The sequence below is a fragment of the Mobula hypostoma genome, chromosome 19, assembly GCF_963921235.1.
Source record: "Mobula hypostoma chromosome 19, sMobHyp1.1, whole genome shotgun sequence".
In the NCBI taxonomy this organism is placed as follows: domain Eukaryota; kingdom Metazoa; phylum Chordata; class Chondrichthyes; order Myliobatiformes; family Myliobatidae; genus Mobula; species Mobula hypostoma.
Genome location: NC_086115.1, coordinates 15,358,063 through 15,380,533, shown reverse-complemented (window position 1 = coordinate 15,380,533; position 22,471 = coordinate 15,358,063). Strand labels below are relative to the sequence as shown.

The window sequence follows — 22,471 nt, the reverse complement described above, 5'->3', positions numbered from 1 at the left end:
GAGGTGAGAGGGCAGCTGGAATGGAAGAAAATAGATGGGTACCATTCCCTCTATTATTTTTACAACTGTGCGAACCAAACATTGCTCTGAGCAGGAAAAGTTTACACAGCCTGGAAACTGAAGGGCACTCTAATTTTTTTGTAATACCAGAGGTGATTGATATGTTCGTGGCCTAAGGTAGAAGGAGTCAATTTTAGAAAACTAGCACATCTATTTTTCAACATAGTCCCCTCCTACATTTACACACTTAGTCCAGCGGTTGTGGAGCATACGGATCCCTTCTTTGCAGAAGTTGGCGTCTTGGACCTCCAGAAAGTGGTCCACAGCAGGGGTGATTGATAAGTTCCTGGCCCGAGGTAGGAGAGGAGTTATACAGCTCTCGTTACATGCATGTGCACTTCAACTCTTTGAGTGATTATGCAGAAAGTTTGAAGTTAATAACTCAAAATTAAAATTATTTAGTCTCTTCCATTCCTGAGCACTTGTGTTTCCATACTCGGTCAGAATGCGACCAGTTACTATACTCTCCTCTGTGCATCTATAAAAGTTTGCCAAAGTTTTAGATGACATGCAAACTTTAAGAAAGTAGAGGCGCTGCCGTGCTTTCCCTTATGGTGACTCGTGATACCGACAAGGAATTAAAACCTGCAGACCCACTCCCCCTCCGATTTCTACTTCGGCTTCCTCCTCCTGTAGTCGATAATCAGCTGTATAGTTTTTCTGACGTTGTTCTAGCAACATTCAGCCAACTTTTCAACTTCTCTCCTATAAGCAGATTCGTCACCACCTTAAATTCGGCCAAGAGATCCTCGAGCAGATTGTGTGTCGCTCCAGGAGCTAGTTTGGAGGTGATGAGCCGAGTATAAATTGTGCCGAGCCCAAGGGCCGACTGGTTAGGGCTGGAGCCACCCCCTCTGTTGTTGTAGGCGGGCCTGAGCTCCGTTCTTCAGGATCATGGCGATCGGTTGGGACCGGGTCTGCCTCCGCCGAATCCTGCCGAGGGTTCCCGGGACGCGGGGCAGCGCCGGAACCGGACTGCGGGCGCAGTATGACGCCGTGGTCATCGGGGGAGGTGAGCGTTCGCTGAACAACCCCTGTCAAACGTCGGAGGGGAAGTGGGGAGAGAGAGGGTCTACAACACTGTAAACGGAGTTCGCGGAGAAAAGGGCAACACCGTAACTACACTGCTCTCTGCTCCGAGTGTGCGGGTGAATGTATTGCGTGTGGCTGTTTAGTGAATGTGTGTAGGTCTGCGAAGGGCGGAGGCGGAGAGAGAGATAGTGTCTGTCTCTGGGGGGGGGCGGTGAAAATACTTATTTCTCAGGTGCATTGAAACATACACTGAAATCCATGGTTTTGCATCAATGGCCAACACAGTCGGAGGCAGCCTGCAAGTGTCGCAATACTTCCAGGGGCAACGTAGCATGACCATAATTTACTCGTCCTAACTTGTACTTTGGCAAGTGGGAGGAAACCGGAACACCCGGAGGAAACCCCACGTGATCACGGGGGAGTATGTACATGTTTCCTACAGGCAACAGGTGGGAATTGAACCCTGATCTTCCAATCTCTGGCACTATAAAGCATTACTCTAGCCACCATCTGTAACTCGTCCCCCTCCTCAATGAGAGCACTCTGTGTTCTGCTGCTTGCTCACCCCACGGGCACAAACTGTCACCGGTGGGGGCGATGATGGAGTTTTACCTTCTCCAGATACCAACTGAAGCTGGTGGCATACTTGGAGAACCAAGTGTCTGGCCTTGTCTGTCTCCGGCCACATGCCCTCCCCTCACCTAAACGCTCTTTGGAGACAGTGATAGAACAGGCTTAGACACGACAAAATGCTGGAGGAACTGAGCAGGTCAGGCAGCGTCTACGGAGAGTTGATGTTTCGGGCTGAGACACTTCATGAAGTCTCCCTCCCCACCTTCTTATTCTGGCATCTTCTCCCTTCCTTTCCGGTCCTGTTGAAGGATGATAAACCTGATCCTGATTTTGACTCTGTCACTCCATCGAGGCTGGAGCTCTGCTCCTGTAAAACTCTCCCACGCGCTCTTTTCCTTTTGCCTCTATGCTGGGATTTGGAGAGCACGTATGTCAGGGTAGATTGAATTGTTTGTTATTACTGTCTAATGTGGCATAAAGTGTGTTGTCTGGCAGTCGCAGTATAGTGCAAAAACATAAAATTACTATAAATATCAAAAAACAGTGGGGGGGGGAGAAAGGAATAATGAGATGGTCTTCATGGGTTCATAGACTGTTCAGAAATCTGGTGGTGGAGGAGAGATGCTGTTCCTGAGTGTGTGTCTTCAGGCTCCTGTACTTCTGCCCTGATGGTAGTAACGAGCGGAGAACGTGGTGAGGTCCTTGGTAATGGATGCCAACTTCTTGCCCGAGAAGGTGGCCTTGATGGTGGGGAGAGCTGGGGGAGTCTTCTTCCCTTTGCAGCCTCTTGCGATCCTGTCTCTTAGAGCCTCTATGATGGGCACTGATGCAATCAGTCAGAATGCTCTCCATTGTGCGTCTATAGAGATATGTAAGAGTCTTTGGTGACCTTCTGAATCTCCTCGAACTCCAGACAAAGTAGAGCCACTGGTGTGCTTTCTTTATGATTTCCATCGATGCTGTTAATGCCCGTGACTTTTGATCTCTGTGCCATTTGAGAAAAGCACATTTTTGTGTGTGTTGATCTCACCCGGCTACCCTACACTACAGGAGAGGCCTCACCCTGACTTTGAGGCTGTGCATTGGTCAGCGTTCAGTGTAACTGCAGGAGGTACAGGAACCTGAAGGCACATATCAATGATTCAGGAACAGCTTCTTCCCCTCTGCCATCCGATTCCTAAATGGACATTGATCCTGTGAACACTCCCTCACTTTTTTTAAATTTCTGTTTTTGCACTATTTTTAATTTAACTGTTTAATATACATGCATATACTTTAATTTATTTAGTTATTCTACATTTATCATGTATTGCATTGTACTGCTGCTGCTAAGTTAACAAATTTCACAGTATATATTGGTGATACTAATTCTGATTCTGAACTCTCTGTCCCAGAGTCTACCCTTTGCCAGCACTGAGATGGGCATCAGAACAATTTTGTTTTGGTGTCATCTCCCATGTCTTTATTTTCTCTCGAGTATTAGAACATAGGTCACAGGAACAGAACCTTTGATCCACAATGTTTGTGCTAAACTAGAAATTAAATGCCTAACTAAACTCATCCCTTCTGCTTACATAATGTCTGTATCTCAGCATTACCCACATATTCCAAGAGCCTCCTAAACACCTCTGTTGTATCTGCTTTCACCACTGCCACTAGCGTAATTTTATAACATTTTACTCTGATTTTCAGAAAATATGCCCTGACAAACTTTGTGAATGATGTCCAATTTTTTTTTGCATTCAATTCCTAGCCCTAACTGTTGTACAGGTGCTATATGAATGTAGAGAAACAAAAACAAAATGCTGGGGAACTTAGCAGGTCAGGTGGTCAGGTGAGGGGGAAGGTGGGGGCAATGTTCTAATTCTTTTTTCAGCTGCATAGCCCAACCATTACTCTAAGCAGGAAATTTTTACAGCCTGAAAAATGTGCGACATTTTAATTTTTATGTAATATGAATATTTAAAATGCAAATTGAAAAATCACACACCTTTATAGAATACACATAACTGTTGGGTTTATGGGAGAAGGGGGTAAAACAAGAAGGAAAGGAATTTAAAAACGCAAACACGAGGAGATCTGCAGATGCTGGAATTTCAAGCAACACACATAAAAGTTGCTGGTGAACGCAGCAGGCCAGGCAGCATCTCTAGGAAGAGGTACAGTCGATGGTTCAAATTGTTTTGACATGACTTAGAATTGGGCAAACTAGGCTTAATTTTTTCTTGTATCTTGTTGGAAAGCATCATTCTGGATTGTGCAAGTTTTGTCTTCATTATGAAACATTTGGACATATACTGTTACAGCGTGAAGCATAAGGTTAAAAAAATCAAATGCAGGCTTCATTACAATCTTTGGGGGTTGATAGTTTTCATTTTAAAACTTTGTAAAGTTATGGGAGTGACTTTAATTCACAGCATCGTCTTGCATTGTTTACACTCTATAGGGCTTTTTGGGGTGATTTTCATTTGAAAAGAGAAGTAGCAGGATTTTCCCCCTATTTCCCTACACCACACTCCAGTCAGGTGGTGCTAATGCACCTTTAAGTTTGACTGTCAACCACCATTAAAAGTTAAAAGAAGAGGAGAATCTGATTGGAGAGGGCAGTGGACCATGGGAGAAGGGGCATCACAGGCAATGGGTGGGTAACGAGAACAGAAGAGGTGAGAGGGCAGCTGGAATGAGGAAAGATGGGCAACATTCCCCCTATTTTGTTTTTACAACTGTGCGGACCAAACATTGCTCTGAGCTGAAAACGTTTGTCACCTGAAAACTGACCAGCACTCTAAATGTTTTTTTCTGTAATATTCTACTATGAATATTTAGAATGAAAATGAAAAATCACACATTTATTGATCAAAGGTTATAATAAAATGCAGTACAACAAAGGAAATTATTAACATTTCATAAACTTATAGCCACATCCAATTCCAGCTGTGCGGCAACAAAGGCTATGCGCACGGGAGCATTTCAGCTATTGTGCGCCGTGCGCCTGTGCAGCTTAGAGGGAACGGTGGTGGGTGTGTGGGGGAGGGGAGTAAAGTCAGAAGCTGGCAGGTGATAGGTGGAAGTAGTAAAAGGCTGAAGAAGGAGGAATCTTAGGAGAGGGGAGTGGACTATGGGAGAGAGGGAAGGAGGTGGGCCACTGGAGGGAGATGATGGGTAAGTGAGGAGAAGAGAAGTGTGTTTGAGTTTGTTTGTATGGATTTCCAGCATCTGCAGAATCTCTTGTGTCTATATAAGTGTATTTGTTGTTCATTGACGCCATCACCAGGTTACTTTGCTTATGCTGAGTGCAATCTCACTGTGAACAACAGGACACTGACATGTTTTCTTCGTTTCTCTAGGACACAATGGTCTCATTGCCGTACGTACACCTTCTTGACTTCCACTCTAATTGAGGTATTGTTCCTGCTTGAACTGGGGGAGTTATTAGCACCAGGCACAGCCCAGACTGTCTGTTCCCTGCACCGTGTACCCACGGCAAATGGTCCTCAGGAGAGAAGGGAGAAGAAGCCAGGCTGACTCCCCAGTTCCCGCTGCTTGGTTTGGAACGGTGTTGGGAAAGGCTGTAGACTTGGTCTTGGATAGCGAGAGAAGGGTTGGGGGGGGGGGATTGTTTTTGAGGGTGGATCAAGGCATCCTGGATGCACACAAGGAGATATAATCAGAGAGACTCTGAAATAACTGAAGGGGCTCAGAGGTGACAGGACAATTGGAGGTGGGAGCAAGCTGGCCCATCTCAGTTCATTCATTCTGCAGACAGATGAGATCAGTTGGATGGATGACATGGTCAGTGCGGGCACGGTGGGCCAGGGATCCTGGTCTGGATCCCTTCCCCAGGTACCTCCCAGCATTGCTTGGTGTCAGGTTTTAGTTGAAAGTGCTCCTGTGACATACTGTGGGACGTTTGGGGATGTTATATAACAGTGTTATCTCATCACAAGGTGCTGTCATTCAGAGTGTATTCAAATGTGTTCTGCTGGAACAGGATTACAGGAAGCTCGAAATCTGGCCTTTGCTGAATGTACAAACATATGAATTACTAGCAGGCCTAGGCCACTCGGCCCCTCAAACCTGTCCCACCATCATGGTCACCCTGGTTTAATCTCAAAACTGAATCTTGTTCAGAATCCGAATCCTGGTTATTATCACTGGCCACACACAGAAAACTGGAGGAACACAGCAGGCCAGGCAGCATCGGTGGGAAAGGGTAAATGGTTAATGTTTTAGGGAAAATCCTTCATCAGCACTGGGGAGAAAAGAGATGAGAAGTCAGAGTTAGAAGGTGGGAGGAGGGGAGGAAGAAGTACAAAGTAGTAGATGATAGGTGAAACTGGGAGAGAGGGAGGGTGAAGTAACGAGCTGGGAAATCGATTGGTGTGGCACATGTTACGCTTGCAAGGATAAGTACCAGCAGGGAGATCAGTGGGGAGAGATGAAGGGACAAGGGAGTCACATGTGGAAAGTGGGGGTGTGGTGGGATCCTGCTGGGGATGGTGGAAGTAATGGAGAAACACCTGCCCAGCACCTCCTCCCTCACTACCATTCAGGGCCCCAAACAGTCCCTCACATTGAGGTGACACTTTACCTGTGAGTCTGTGGGGTCATTTACTGTGTCCGGTGTTCCAGGTGTGGCCTCCTGTATATCGGTGAGACTCAATGTAGATTGGGAGACCGCTTTGCCAAGCACCAGAAAAAGTGGGATCTCCCAGTGGCCACCCATTTCAATCCGACTTCCCATTTCCATTCCAACACGTCAGTTCATGGCTTCCTTTACTGCCACGATGAGGCCACACTCAGAGGAGCAACACCGTATATTGAGTCCTGACGAAGGGTCTCGGCCTGAAACGTCGACTGTACCGCTTCCTAGAGATGCTGCCTGGCCTGCTGTGTTCACCAGCAACTTTGATATGTGTTGCTTGAATTTCCAGCATCTGCAGAATTCCTCGTGTTACCGTAAGTTGAAGATAAAAGAAAATAATGATGGTGCCTCTGAAAAATCCCATCACCTTTATAATCGAGATAAGAAAATTCTGCAGATAAAATAAACCAATCACTGGTTGCACAATTATGTCACATGGGTAATGTGCTAATACTTAGCCAATGAAAAATGAGAAAGCTGATAAACCATTAGTTTCACTGCTATACTGTTTGCTGGGGATGAACCACCACATACTGTGAAAAATAGATGAGTTTGTTAAAAAGTACAAATGGTTAAAGTACAACTTTAGTCTTACATTAATTCATCTTATAAAAAGTATTAAAAACAATGGTTTCCAACAGTCCCCCCTTTGATTCTATAAGGGACACTGGCAGAATCACATCTGAAAATTCAGGGACGAAAATAAAACTTTAAGTATCTACGTTACAGAGTAATCAAAAACTATTCAAAATCATTTATAGTACTGCATATTTATTGTCAGTCATTTCAACCAGTGTGTCATGAATAAGGGAAATAGGCAAAAAAATATAATAACAACAAGCATCAAAATAAAGTCCATAATGTTCAATAAAGATGTCCAATAATTATATTTGTACTTGAAGTCATCTCACAGTACTTGTCTTTGTCTGGAGTCATTTTGGATCAATTGCAGTGGCTGGTGTGTTTCCACTTATGGTCCGTCCTCCTCTGATGGACTACTTCAGTGAGGAGTAATCTGCTGGGAAACAGACTGAACAGCTGGGGTTAGTTTCACGCAATAATCAGTTAAGCTGTCTGCCATAATGTGTATATCAGCCTGTCCGAGACTGAGAGCTCCCAGTAGTGATATAGGTCACTCCTGTCACCTCTTCAACTGGACTCAATTTTGTTCTCTTGTCGGGGTTGCTCTGATGCTGCATCAAACCAAACAGAGATGTAGGTCATGGTACACCTTCCTCGTGACACTTAGTCAACTGTTGTTTGGTGACGCCATTCATTCTTTTAACTTGATGACTCTGGATGATGTGGACAATAAAAAGACCATTCAATGTTTATCCGTCAACATAATTCTTGACAAACACTCCCAGTGAAATGTGTTCCTTTGTCGGAGTCAATGTGACATGGAAATCCCCATCTAGGAATATCATCCCTAATCAGAGTTTTGGCTGTGTGTGTGTGGCAAGAACTTTTCTTGCTGGGATGGCTTCCACCCATCTTGAAAATTTGTCCACCATTACTGACACATCTGAATATCCTTGACCCTTCGGTAAAGAAACGTAGATGTAAAAATGGACCAGGTGGGGCAGGAGTACTTAGTTGAGGTAGTTTCTCCACTGATGCAGGGCTTGTTTTCTGCCATGTCATACATCTCTCAACTGTTTGTCGAGCTTGCATCCTGAACTTTTGATTCCACCACCCCTGAGAGAACCTGTTGACCATCTTTTGCACTCCAATGTGTTCTAAGGAGTGTATCTGCTGTGCCAGGTAAGGAAGCAGCTCAGCTGGGGCCACCAGTGTATGACTAGTGCCATATCTCCATACTCCATCGTCATTTAGTAACCTACCATTTTCCATCCAGTATCACTTCTTCATTCGATCACTGATCTTGCATGTTCATCTGTGACACAGTGTTTAACTTGGTTTCAGTTATTGGGCTTTCTTTTATTTCTTTATTCCTGCTCCGCTGCCCCTTTTGCAGTTTCATGCGATTCCACAGCTTTCCAATGTGGTCATATTAGAGTGACCTTTACATTTTAATATTGCAACTTCTGATGGTATTTGCGTGAATTTGATAAGTTCTCGTAGTAGTTGGCCATTCTTGATTGGAGTTCCCATGGTTGTAAGAAATCCTCTTTGTCTCCATAAATTCCTGAAGTCATGAACGACTCTGAAAGCATATCAAGAATTTGTGTAGATATTAGCTGATTTTCCTTCTGCTAGCTTTCAGTCCTGCCTGTTGTGCAGAGGTATCAGGAGCCATGTTTCCCAAGGCCATCACTATATAAGAACATAAGAAAGGCTTTTTCCATTGAGAGTGGGGGAGATTCAAACAAGAGGACATGAGTTGAGAGTTAAAGGGCAAAAGTTTAGGGGTAACATAAGGGGGAAAACTTCTTCACTCATGAGTGGTAGCTGTGTAGAATGAGCTTCCAGCAGAAGTGGTTGAGGCAGGTTCGATGTTGTCGTTTAAAGTTAAATTGGACAGATATATGGACAGGAAAGGAACGGAGGGTTATGGGCTGAGTGTGGGTCGGTGGGACTAGGTGAGAGTAAGAGTTCAGCACAGACTAGAAGGGCCAGGATGGCATGTTTCTGTGCTGTAATTGTTACATGGCTATATGGTTAAATAGGAGCAGGAGTCAGCCATCTGGCCCATCGAGCCTGCTCCACCATTCAATAAGATCATGACTGATCTGGCCATGAACTCATCTCCACCTACCTGCCTTTTCCCCATAATCCTTAATTCCCCTACTATGCAAAAATCTATCCAACCTTGTCTTAAATATAAATATAGCCCCCACTGCTTCATTGGGTAGAGAATTCCACAGATTCACCACTCTTTGGGAAAAGCAGTTCCTCCTCATCTCCATCCTAAATCTACTCCCCCGAATCTTGAGACTATGTCCCCTAGTTCTCGTCTCACCTACAAGTGGAAACAACTTTCCTGGCTCTATCTTATCCATCCCTTTCATAATTTTATATGTTTCTATAAGATCTCCAAAACTCAAATATTTTGGCCACACCGTGAGAAGACAGGATTCCTTGCAGAAGACTCTCATGTTAGGTAAAACAGAAGGTAAAAGGAGGAGAGGGCGGCAAAGGCTACAATGGATAGATAATGTTACTCAGACAATATGTATGACCTTGGGGGATCTTAGGCAGTTTCCAACAAGAAGGCTTGGTGTGTAGGAGTCCATGAGACCATGACGAGTCGGACTTGACTTAACGACTGAACAACAGCATGAGACCTACTCTCATTCTTCTGAATTCCAGCGAGTACAGTCCCAGGCGACTTAATCTCTCCTCATAGTCTATCCCCCTCACCTCTGGAATCAACCTGGTGAACATCCTCTGCACTGCCTCCAAAGCCAGTATATCCTTCAAGTAAGAGACCAGAACTGCACGCAGTACTCCAGATGCAGCCTCACCAGTACCCTGGACAGTTGCAGCATAACTTCATTTTCATTTTCTCTGACAACAGCCCAACCAGACATTTGAACTCCTTCCTCAGTGACTGAGGAGCTGTCAGTGTACAGAACCAGATCTGGGCTCAACAAAGGGACTCCTTTATGGTAATTTGCATCTTCTTGGCATGTTTTTATTCTAACATGGCCATGATCATCATAATCTTCCATGTCCACTGGCAACAGTGTGGCTGGACTTGCTGATTGGATGATGATATCAGGTACCTCAAGAACAGTGGGCCACTTGGACTACTGAGGAGTGGTCACTTGAGATGCTCTGTTCATAGTCAGTAAAGTATGCACTGAGGGTGGGCATCAAACGTTTAACGTCTGATCCAGCACACTGTTTGAAACAGGTAGGTTGCCTGCACTACTCGTAGACGCTAACCCCATCCTAACGCTACATTGCTCAGTTTGGCAGAGTGATAACCAACAGGATGCTGTTGGAATCCATGTTCTTGAGTTAAAACTGGTGTCATGTAGCCATGCTTCTTCTTAACAAACAGGGTAAATGGTCTTTCCGTATCAGGGATTCCCATCGCAGGTGCAGTACTTAGTATCACCTTTAAAGTTTGGAAAGCTTTAAAGGTGATACTAAGTACTCAGGGTCATCAGAGTGCTTGCTGCCTTTCAACAGACTAGTGAGGGGTTTAAGCAATTTCCACATGTGAATCGAACCATGTGCTGTTGTAGTTGCACAAACCCAGAAATGATCGAAGTTGCTGGACTGTTGTAGGTGGTTTTGCTGATTGAACAGCCTTTCTATGATCTTCAGTGATTTCCCATTTGCCCAACCCATATAAGCCACTTCCTCATGTTTTAATGTGCCTCGTCCAAATTTGCTTTGTGTCCCTTGAGGGGTAGATATTCAAGCAAATAAAGTACATCGCATTCATTTCCAACGAGTAGATTAGTATATTGCTGTGAATTCCAGTTCCACTTCTTCTGTTGGTTAGCAGGTGTAGGCAGTTAGCTCATCTGTTCAGATCTTATTTGTACTTCGATATCTGCTGTATTGTTTGGCAGTTTGCACCAGATTGTGGTAGGAAATGGGCAGTTTCACTCCAATTTGCTTTTGTTAGCTTCACTGTTTTGGCAACATCTGATTTCAAACCATCCATGAAAGTTGACTTCAGAGAGCTATCTGTGGATTCTTCCATATTATCTTCAGTTGTTTCTTGAACTCCTGAGTAGCTGATCTAAACTGTCTTGAAGCGGGTTTCATATTCAGAAACATCACCTGCAGCTTTTTGTTTGCAGTCACCTTGTGTTGGGGGTTGTCATTCCAACCAATTAAAAAAATTACATCTCAATCATCTGGTAAATTCCACTTATCCTCTCCTATACAATCTTCAATTCACCGTGCCAACTGATCTATTTGCTGAGTTGTTAGCAGAGCAGCTAAAATTTGAATGCAGTTGGTATACAGTATATTCCTAATACGTTGAAGTTCAACCGAAGTCTTTAAGCTTCCTTTTCTTTTGGGATGTGGAACTTCCTTGGACAAATGGTCCAATTTGCCAGTTTTTATTGTTGCTGGTGATTGGAAACCTCCTGTCTCTTTACAAAATCTCCACCATTAGTCTTGCGTGTTTCACTGGGACAGATATTTCATGGCAGCCAGACCAAAGACCTAACTACTGTCATCATCAGCCACTAGAGGTCTCTGAGTCAGTATCCATTTACAGTTCCCAAAGTGTATTTTTCTCGGTCTAGTCCGTGTTGTTCCAACAAAAGTGACTGTTAACACCTTGCAGTTCCTTGGAGTTCTGAAGGTGGCGCTGTACTTGGGGAACTCGTCGGTGTTGGCAGCCTTCCAACGTGACTGACGTCACTGTTCACACTGCCCACCGATGCCGCGTAGATTTACCTGATTTCACTTCTGAGCTCCTAACCACGGACATATTGTGCACTCTGTTCCTTCACCCGTTCCAGTAACTCAGAGATCTGCTTTTCAGAATTTTTTTTATTGTCTTTTTCATACTGCTCCTTTAGCATATTATATATCTTTTCATTTTCTCCCAATTGGTCAGTCAAATCACCTATTTGCTGGCGCAACTTACTATCTTGATGTTCTAAATAATTTACTTGCCGATACAGTCCACAGATTTGACTCTGTAAATCATTTACTTGCAGTTCACACGTTGATACTCAAAAATCAGTGTTTTTGTGTTTTAACGCACCCATTTGTGCTTATATCTCAGCACGCTTGCGCTTTCGCAACGTTAAGGTCACTAGTGTGCAAGCTATTTTCGTAGTTCCCCACCATCTTTCTGATCTTTCTGATTCAATGATGTTTTGTTTCAATATCGCTTATAAGCCGGTCCTCGCTAGACATAGCTTCGATAGCACATTTAACCATATAACAATTACAGCACGGAAACAGGCCATCTCGGCCCTTCTAGTCCGTGCCGAACTCTTACTCTCACCTAGTCCCACCGACCTGCACTCAGCCCATAACCCTCCATTCCTTTCCTGTCCATATAGCTGTCCAATGTAACTTTAAATGTCAACATCGAACCTGCCTCAACCACTTCTGCTGGAAGTTCGTTCCACACAGCTGCCACTCTCTGAGTAAAGAAGTTCCCCCTCATGTTACCCCTAAACTTTTGCCCCTTAACTCTCAACTCATGTCCTCTTGTTTGAATCTCCCCTACTCTCAATGGAAAAAGCCTATCCACGTCAACTCTATCTATCCCCCTCATAATTTTAAATACCTCTATCAAGTCCCCCCCTCAACCTTCTATGCTCCAAAGAATAAAGACCCAACTTGTTCATCTTTCGTATTTCCTTACCAATGGTAACAAGTTTATATGCGTCACTTAAGTAAGCGCTTAAGATTTCAGTCCCTCTCAGCTGGGACCTGAGGGATTTGCCGGTTTGTTTCAAAGCTTTGGCCATTGTATTAGACTCGATCTTAAGTTCTCTTCATTTTTAGATGTCAAAAATCTCACAACCCTGTTAGACCATAAGACATTACTGCGGAATCAGGCCATTCAGACCATCGAGTCTGCTCCGTGATTTCATCGTGGCTGATCCCGGATCCCACTCAACCCCATACACCTGCATCAATATCCATTGATGCCCTGACCAATCAGGAAATGATTCATTTCCACATTAAATATATCCCACTGCAGTCTGTGGCAGAGCATTCCACAGATTCACTACACACTGGCTAAAAGAAAATCCTCCTTACCTCTGTTCTAAAAGGTCGCCCCTCAATTTTGAGGCTGTACCCTCTAGTTCTGTTGTGATTGTAATATTAAACTCTGGGGTCCTGATATTTTATACAGGCCCTACACAAGTTGTACAACCATAAAATTTTTTATTGAATCCGCCACAAATAAAATACAGAATCCACCCACTCTTAAACACCCTTTAAATGGTGTACTGAAGATATTTATTCCCGGACAATTAAGGAACAGAGGAATGTTTTACCTACCAGCTGCACGTTTAAAACTTCCTTTCTTTGTCCGGTTTTCCTTCAAGAAATTGTCCTGTGTTCGGGCGCCATATTGTTGGATCTCCATCTATTTTGTAGTCCTTGGGTTTCTTCCAGGACTCAAGAATGAAGGGCAGTCTTAATTCTTAAAGTACAAACAAAACATACAAATACTAAGCAAACTAAAGAACTGAGAAATAAAGCTAAAGTGAATGAAAAGAAGTCAGAAATCGAAGATAAAATAAAGATGGCGCCTCTGAAAAAATCCATCATCTTTATAATCGAGATAAGAAAATTCCACAGATAAAATATAACTATGCACAATTATATCACAAGGGTAATGTGCTAGAACTTAGCCAATGAAACACAAGAAAGCTGAAAACCCATTAGTTTAACTGCTATATTGTTTCCTGCCCGTAAGGCAGAAAGTGTGAAAAATACATTAGATTAGATTATGAGGACACTCAGTCCTCGTTTATTGTCATTTAGACAATTGTCATTGCATGCATTAAAATGATACAATGAGTTTGTTAAAAAGTACAAATAATTATACTACAACTTTAGTCTTACATTAATTCATCTTATAAAAAATATTTTAAAAATAGTGGTTTCCAACAACTCCCAGAAACCTGATTCTGGCACATTGTTTCAGATAAGTAGCATTTACAAGAAAAACAAATTGAATATAAATTATACACAATTTTTACAAGAAATAATTCAATTAAAACAAACTAAGTCCATTATAATATGAAGTGATTTTATGTGGCTATACTGAGGTATTGATTTGGGTCTTGCTAATTGAGTTCAAGAACCGAATGGTTGAAGGGATGTAGGTGTTCTTGAAGCTGGTGATGTGGTGATTCTGGCTTCTGTACCTCCTGCCTGAGGAGAGTTGCAGATCTTGAGTCCAGTAGGCTGCAAGGAAAAAGGAAGTCGTAGTGAAGCCGTGTAAAACTTCAGTCAGAATGCACTTGGAGTATTGCATGCAGTTCATATAGGAAGGATGTGGAGAGGATGCAGAGGAGGTTTATCAGGAAGCTGCCTGGATTAGAAGGTATGATAGGTTGGACAAACCTGGGTTGTTCTCCCTGGAGTACTGGAGGCTGAGGAGAGACCTGATAAAGGTTTTTGAAGTTAATTGTGAGATACATAGATAAGATAGGCAGACAGAATCTTCTTCAGAGGGTAGAAGTGTGTCAGACACCAGAGGACGTGCTTTTAAGGTTAGAAGGGAGAATGTTTTAAGGTGATGTGAGGGCAAGTTTTTTTTTTAAACACAGATTGGTAGCTGCCTGGAATGGGTTGCCAGGAGTTGTGGTGGAAGCAGCCAATTTGGTGGAGTTTATGAGACATAAGCATGAAGGGAATGGATGGATATGGATGATACAAAGGAGGATATTTAGTATAAATTGGCCTCAAAAGCAGCACAATGTAATGGGCTGAATGGCCTGTCCCATGCTGTACTGTTCCATGTTCACAATGCCCTGAGTGTTAAATAGAATTGGTATTTTTAAATTCAAATTATGTTCTTTCTTGTTAAAATCTTTATAGGCATCCGTTAGTCTCATGAGACCATGGATTTGCACCTTGGAAGGTTTCCAGGGCGCAGGCCTGGACAAGGTTGTATGGAAGACCGGCAGTTGCCCATGCTGTGTCTCCCCTCTCCACGACACCGATGTTGTCCAAGGGAAGGGCATTAGGACCCATACAGCTTGGCACCGGCATCGCAGAGCAATGTGTGGTTAAGTGCCTTGCTCAAGGACACAACACGCTGCCTCAGCTGAGGCTCGAACTGGCGACCTTCAGATCACTAGACCGACGCCTTAACCACTTGGCCAATAGTTCATTATTATGTTTAATTTATGTTTTTTTTGTCAATAATGCTATGTGCCTGTGATGCTGCTGCAAGTAAGTTTACTATTGCATCTCTGTGTACAGGCGCAAATGCTATAAGCTCGACTATCCCCTGCCTTAAGTAGGTGCTCCCTTATTTTACAACAGTGGCCCTTGGTTCCAGAATACCCCACAATAAAAGACATCCTCATGGCCAGGTCCCCTTGCTCTCTCGCTCTTCTGAACTCCAGTGTCTCTTGCAGGCTGCCTACCTCCAAAAGTCTGGAGTGGACACCGCCGTGTTAGAGAGGCGGCACGTCATTGGTGGGGCGGCTGTCACGGAGGAACTCATTCCAGGTGAGTGTGGCCACTGCTTTGGCTTTTGCTGTGTCAGCCAGAATTAAAAGTGTGGCATGCCAGAAGTCCTCATCAGGTCAGGCAGTGTCCATGGAGAGAGAATGGGAGTGAACGTTTCAGATCAATGACCTTTCCTCTGAACTAAAAGGAAATTGTCTTTTAAACTCATGGGGAGCACAGGCCATCAACTTTTTGCTGTTGATGTTTCTGTAGCAGACAATTTCTTTTTTTACGAGCTCGAGTTGCTAGCTCATCGTTCAACCCAGCATGGATGGGAAGCGTGCCAGAGGAGCTGGCTGGGATTCGAACTCGGGAGCCTTCGCTCCAAAGTCCAGTGCTGATGCCGCTACACCACCAGCCGGCTAATCCTCTGAACTAGGAGTGGTTAAAATTGAAATCCGTTTTAGAATTGGTGAGGGGGAGGACGCTGGGGAGTGGAGGGGAGGGCAGGGGAGGGGGACGATGATGGGGAGGAAAAGGAATGAAAAGGAAGGTCTGAGATTGGGAAGGAGGGATGGGGGGGCTCTAATACAGCAAGTAACAAAATGAATGGATGATGGATTACTGCAGATGCCTGCCCTTTCCTTGCGCTGTGGTCCATGAACAGTACCAGTCTATCAAGAAAATAAACCTTCCCTCCATCAACTCTGCCTGTACTTCCCACTGCCTCAAGAAAGCTATCAACGTCATCAAAGACTCCACCCAGCTTGGCTATTCTCCCTTGTCCCCCATGTCAGTCAGAGGGTACGTATAACACCAAGCTCCACGACAAATTCTATCCAACTTTTATCAACTTGTCTAATAAAGATGAAATCTTGATTTTTATAGTCTCTTTGGTTATGACCTTGCACCTTATTGTCTGTCTGCACTTTCTCTGTAACTGCAACGCTTTTACTCTGCGCTCTGTTATTGCTTTTCCCTTTGTACTACCTCACTGTTGCCTTCAGCAAAGCAGACGTTTCAAAGGTGACATTAAAATTAGCCTGAAGGATTTCAGCACTACATTTATAAACTGGGGAGACACGGACACACCTGGAGGAGGTCAGTTCCAGATGGAGCTGTCCAACACGAGGTCGACCTCCGCTGTGCTGTAGAGAACACGTGGTGGCTGTGAAAGGAGAGCATGAACCAAAAGACCCAACTGCTAACCACAGCCACCACTTACTCTTACTAGAATAGGTGGATCCCGGATCAGCCTCTACAGCCACCCGAGGACCCACCAGTAGACAACTCCTTGTGAGAATGTCATACTCGACTCAAGAGATTGCATTGCTACTACCTCGATGCACTTGTGTTTTGAGCTGACTTGTATCAACAGTACACAAAAGTTTTTCACTGTGTCTCTTTCCTGCCACCAGGGGTTAATCAGAAGCATAAGAGATTCTGCAGATGCTGGAAATCCAGAGCAACGCAAATGTGCTGGAGGAACGCAGCAGCTCGGTAGCATCTATGGAGAGGAATAAGCTGCCAGTGGTTTGAGACACGTCCTTTCATTAGGACAGACTCGTCAGATGTTGGCAATAGTACAGAGAGTGAAGCACTGTCCCTTGGTTGTAGGCTTGAGTCCCAGTGGAGGAGAAGTGGGCGAAGGAGAATTATTATCCAAAATTGCTGAACTCAGAGTTGAGTTTGGAAGGCATGGATGTGTTCACTCAGAAGGCGAGGTGCTGTTCCTGAAGTTTGTGTTGAACTTTGTTGGAACAGTGATGAAACAAAGATCACAGAGGTCCAGACTGGGATATGGGAACTAATGTGACAGGGGCCTGGAAGCCATCATTTTTCCCACATGGACACACATCTAGCAAAGAGTTTGAAAGTGAAGGAGTCACTTGTATCCTCAGTCTTACTTTTTACTAACACAATTTTTCTTCTTTGGCATATCGGTTGTTTGTCAATGCTTACGGAAAGCATTGTAAGTCCGAGGCTTTGTAATGCATTGGCCAGACCGCATTTGGGGTACTGTGAGCCATTCTGGGCTCCTTTTTGAAAAAAGGATGTGCTGGCCTTGGAGAGGGTCCAGAGGAGGTTCACGAGAATGATCCTGGGAATGAAAGGGTTAATGTATGAGGAGCATTTGATGGTTCTGGGCCTGCACTCGTTAAAGTTTAGAAGAATGAGGGGGAGATCTCATTGAAACATTGAATATTGAAAGGCGAAGATAGAGTGGGCATGGAAACGATGGGCTGAATGGACCAATTCTGCTCCTATGTCTTATGGTCTTATTTGTAAATTCTATTGTATTTCTTTATTTTGCGATGAATGTCTGCAGGAAAATGAATCTGAAGGTTGTACATGATAACGTAAGCGTACTTTGATAAATTTTACTTTGAACTTTGATTTAAACAATCTCTGCCTGGCCACACTCCTAAGCACCGACACTAATGAAGAAACGTTATTGACTGCTCGGATTAAACAAAGTGGTCACAGAGGTGTGACCTTGTGTCGTATGGAAGTTGGAAGCTAATGTTCTCCCGGGGTTAATATCTACCCCTTGAGTTATTGGGTCCTGAAGGAGGGTTCCGGCCTGAAAGATTGACTGTTTACTCTTTTCCATAGATGCTGCCTGACCAGTATTTTGTGTGTCTTGATATTGGGCCATCAGTACCTTGCTTATGGGATCTTCCTCTGCACAGATTCTGTGCTGTGTTTCCAACATCACAAGAGTGATACACTTTAAGAAGTCCTTTGTGAGCTCTGGATTGGTTTGGGATGTGAAAGATGGTGAAAGATGCTTTAAAAATGCACAGCCCTTTACATCGTGACTACGTGTGACTCTGTCAGTGGGAGAAGATTCCATCCAGTCCAAGGACCAGGAGTTAGGACAAAGCAATGATTAACTGTGTTTGGTAAAAGATACAGTAATAAGTAACTCATAAAGTAGCCAGCAGGTTAGTGGGTTTCTGTGGTCAGTAATAGGATAGATATCCCAACACAGAGCCATGAATGTTCTGTTGCAGTGTTAGGACATGGCAAGATCCAACAAATTGCAAGTGATAACAAGCGAATAACCTCCATCATAGAACACAGTACAAATCCTTCAGCCCACAATGTTATGATGACCCTTTAACCTAAGATCAACCTAGTTCTTCTCTCCCACATAACCCTCTGTTTTTTATTATCCATGTGCCTCAGAATCTCTTAAATGTCCCTAAAGTGCCTCTACCCCCTCAACCCTCGAAGCACGTTCCAGGCATTCACCACTCTGTAAAAAACCTACCCCTGACGTGCCTCCTACACTTTCCTCCTACCATCTTAACATGATCTCTGAAATCTGGAACCCTGCATGGTGACAGTGTGGATGGGAGGGGAAACATTGGACGGGACACTGGGAGAATTCCCCTGCCTTATGATGAGGTCAGTTGCTACCACTGAGGAGGACTTCATTTCCCATGCCCTACAAAATGTGAGACCTCTGACAGTACGTCACCGGCCTACAACTCGGGCTTTTGCTGTCGAACTCCAGGACCAGCAATCCCACAAAAAGATAGCAGTCACCGAGATGTCCGCGGAGGAACGCTGCCGACTGCCCCATTCCAGGCTGCAGGAGTACGGGCTGAGGGACGCCCTGAAGCTTGGTGCAGACACTATAAGGACCGCGGCGTAGGGCTCTTCTGCTGGGGAGGAAGGGGCTGGGTTGGGGGAGGAAGCTCCTCAATTATTGTCGTCGTGTAGCCATCGTGGCTATCCCTCGAGGTCGAGGATGATGGTCTTCATTCTGAAGAAGGGGCCCACAGAGCGAAGACCCCTGTGTGTGTATTTGTTTAACGTGTACTTGATGTTGCCCTCCAAGAAGCACACGATACTTCACAAATAAACCAACTGATTCCAATGGCATGGAAACCACGACGATTGGAGCTGATGGATTTGTTGCAGCCTTCATCCGCCTTCACAGCCGTTGAGTTCAATGTAACTTCGTCCGCCTGTTCCACCATTGAGGTCTTGGTTGGATTGTTCTTTGTCAGGGACCTCACCCTCGACCTTACCGCCATGGGTGACCCTACCAGGAGCATAGCCCCAGACGGCATTGCTCTCAGGATCACAGGACCACACAAGCTTCTCCACCACGACAAGGTGACAATCCATGGAGAAGAGTCATGTAGCACTCTAGTGGGCAACAGTCCGACACTTGTTAACACATTGAATGACAATGAAAAAGTGTTCCCTGGCTTATTCTTTATTATGAATGAAGTTTATTTTGATATAAACAGATGGCAGTATGTCACCCTCTGAACTGACGCATCTGTGGTAGCGGGAGTAACCATGTTCTGTCCATGAGTCACAGGGCATGGCTACCGCAGGCACGTTGGCAGAGCCGTGACCTCACACCTCCAGTGACCTGGGTTCAGTCCTGAGCTCGGGTACTGTCTGTCGCACGTTCCCTCTGTGACCGCAGTCACCTGTCCAGCAACAATGAATATGAAATTGAGTCAGGTGACATAAACAAACAACAATATTTATTAACCCTTGCTCAAAACATCGAAAAGTAAACGAACGACTAACTTAAGCGGAAGTTAACAGTTAGGCGACTATATCGAACAAACAGTCACACTTTTAAACTGTTCTTAAAGAATTCTCATCCAAGCATAGACTTAAAGTGGTAAATTCAAAAGTCCATGGGATTTATACAGTCATTAAGGAGAGACTTCCCTGAAAAAACGATTTCTTCGAAGCAATGAGGAATCTGTCGATCTCAGCCGAGAGATGCCTTGTCCAAAGGAATCACGAAGAAATAAAGGAACTGACCTTCTGACTGGAGGGTGCTCACTGCAGAAACCTTCCTGCCCTGACAGGGGTTTTACTCAAATGTGCATGCCACAATTCCCAAATGAAAATTAAAAAGGTTGATCATTCCCAAGAAGCTGAACGATATTAACTTTACCCAATCCTTCACTTGGCTTACTCTGGTAATGTCTTTCCTCTCCGATACTGGACTGTGAAGCAAAACAAAGGTGCAACAAACAAAAACTGGCAGCGATTTGGGAAACTGCCAGCAACAACGTTACACTCAAAATAAAAATGAGAACTGCGTCACTGTGGTGGGCTTTTTCTTTGATACCATGCCATCACGTGACATCACAATACCCCATTATCACGAGACAATTACATCATCCTTACCGGATATGTAACACTGCATGCCCCCCCCCCGGGTGCTCCAATTCCCTCGCACATCCCAAAGACGTACATGTCTGTAGGTTAATTGCCCACTATAAATTCCCCCTAGTGTGTGGCGGGTGGTGATAGGGAAGTGGAGATGGTGTGAATAGGACTTCAAATGGTACAGCACAGAACAGGCTCTATGGACAACAATGTTATACAAACCTACTCCATCATCAGTCGTACTTTTCCTCCTACTCCATCCAGGACCCTCCATTTTTCTTGCATCTGCATCTCTTCCTCTTCTTAAGCCCATAACCCCTGTTGGGGTGTGGGCTGCCCACAGCAGCTTACCGGGGTCCGCTGTACTGGGCCAACACAAGGTTGATCAGCATCTGCTGTCATCGCATGACTTCATACGCCTTCGAGGTGAAGATCCTTCCTCTCCCAGGGATAAGGTCTTTGGAGATTCCGTTGGTGTTTCTGTAGTGCTGGGTTTTTAATGGGATGGGTAACACACACAAGACACTGGAGGAACTCAGCAGGCCAGGCAGCATCTGTGGAAAAGAGTGAACTGTCGAAGTTTCGCACCGAGACGCTTCGCCAGGACTGGAGAATAGAGATTAGAATTCAGAGTAAGAATGTGGGGGGGAGGAGAGGGAGAGGTACAGGGTGGTAGGTGATAGGTGAAACGGGGAGAGGGGGAGGCGTGAAGTAAAGAGCTGGCAAGTCGATTGGTGAAAGAGATAAAGGGCTGGAGAAGGGGGAGCCTGATATAGAAGAGGACGGAAGGTCATGGGAGAAAGGGAAGATGGGTGATGGGCAGGTAAGGAGATAATTTTAATGCAGGGTGCAATTTTAATGTGGAGAACATGATAAGGTGACAGCATATTTTTCACCTCTCGCTCCTTTTCTTCTCCTCATCTGCCCATCACTCTACTCTTTTCCTTTCAACCATTGTCCACTGTTCTCTAGTATCAGATCCCTCCTTTACCTCTTCCACCTATCACCTTTCAGCTTCTCAATTTATTCCCCTCTCCCACCCACCCACCCACCTTCCCCCTGACCCGGCTTCGCTTATTATCTGGCGGTTCGTACTCCTCCTCTCCCCCACCTTCTTATTCTGGTTTCTGTCCCCTTCCTTCCCAGTCCTGATGAAGGGTTTCAACTGGAAACATCAACTGTTTATTCCTCTCATAGATACTGCCTGACCTGCTGGGTTCCTCCAGCATTTCGTGTGTGTGTGTGTGTGTGTGTGTGTTACTCAAGTTGAACTGTGTCCTGAGCTGTACATTTCACTGACTGCTCTAGTTAACCAGACTCACAGCTCTCAGTCCTGTTCCTCTTCCGCCACAGGTTTTAAGTTTTCTCGGGCGTCCTACGTGCTGAGTCTACTGCGGCCACAGATCTACCGAGAACTGGAACTGAAGGTGAGGCCGCGGTTACAGACGTGGTCCGGGGGGCAAGTGGATCTCCTAATGACCTGGCTCCTGCTCTCTACTGGGTGGCTAATCCAAGCTGGGCCCAGCCTCTCACAGATATACCCCTGGTGGGTCCTGTCTGTCTCCCGCAAGTTTACCCCAACTGGTTCCGCTTTCCCAGGGTTTGTAGGGTTGATCTGGGATTGGCTGGAATTGACCTGACTGGGCTGTGATTGGCCAGGCTTGGGTTGGGTTGGGCTGGAATTGGCTGAGTTTTACTCAGGCTGGATTGGCTGGGGTGAGACTGGCCGTGGCTGGGCTGAGCTAGGATTGGCTGAGCCTGGTTCAGACTGGGATTGGCTGGGCTGGGACTGATCGGGATTAGCCTGTGTAGGCTGAGATCACCTTCATCAGTGGTTAGTACAAAATAATAAAACATCTTCCCTCCTTCCACAACAGGTGAGAGGGAGGATGCTGAAGGGTCAGGAACCCTGTGTGGGGGAACCATCTGAGGATTAGGGTGGGCCATTTGCAGTGGGGGTGGGGAGTG

At 45.0% G+C, this 22,471-nt stretch overlaps 1 protein-coding gene and 1 long non-coding RNA gene across 5 annotated transcripts in view; one reads left to right on the top strand and one right to left on the bottom strand.

Moving 5' to 3' along the window:
- Positions 1–711: 711 nt before the first annotated feature.
- pyroxd2 (pyridine nucleotide-disulphide oxidoreductase domain 2) overlaps positions 712–22,471 on the top strand; it is a 68,894-nt gene continuing 47,134 nt past the window's right edge. The window contains exons 1-4 of one of the 3 annotated variants that reach the window (XM_063071407.1): positions 712–1,072; positions 5,013–5,032; positions 15,313–15,406; positions 21,857–21,930. In XM_063071407.1, coding sequence (XP_062927477.1) covers positions 955–1,072; positions 5,013–5,032; positions 15,313–15,406; positions 21,857–21,930 — 306 coding nt within the window. In that variant the 5' untranslated portion in view covers positions 712–954. Of the gene's footprint in view, positions 1,073–5,012; positions 5,068–15,312; positions 15,407–21,856; positions 21,931–22,471 lie in introns of all 3 variants that reach the window. The other 2 variants (XM_063071408.1, XM_063071409.1) reach the window with 2 other exon arrangements.
- Positions 5,079–21,946, bottom strand: LOC134358848 (uncharacterized). 2 transcript variants are annotated; one of them, XR_010020966.1, is made up of 4 exons: positions 21,826–21,946; positions 20,150–21,109; positions 13,217–13,361; positions 5,079–8,477 (listed from the first exon to the last, which is right to left on the bottom strand). It is a non-coding gene; the product is annotated as an uncharacterized LOC134358848 (long non-coding RNA). The 2 variants fall into 2 exon arrangements; XR_010020965.1 differs by having other exon boundaries at positions 20,150–21,057; positions 21,826–21,929.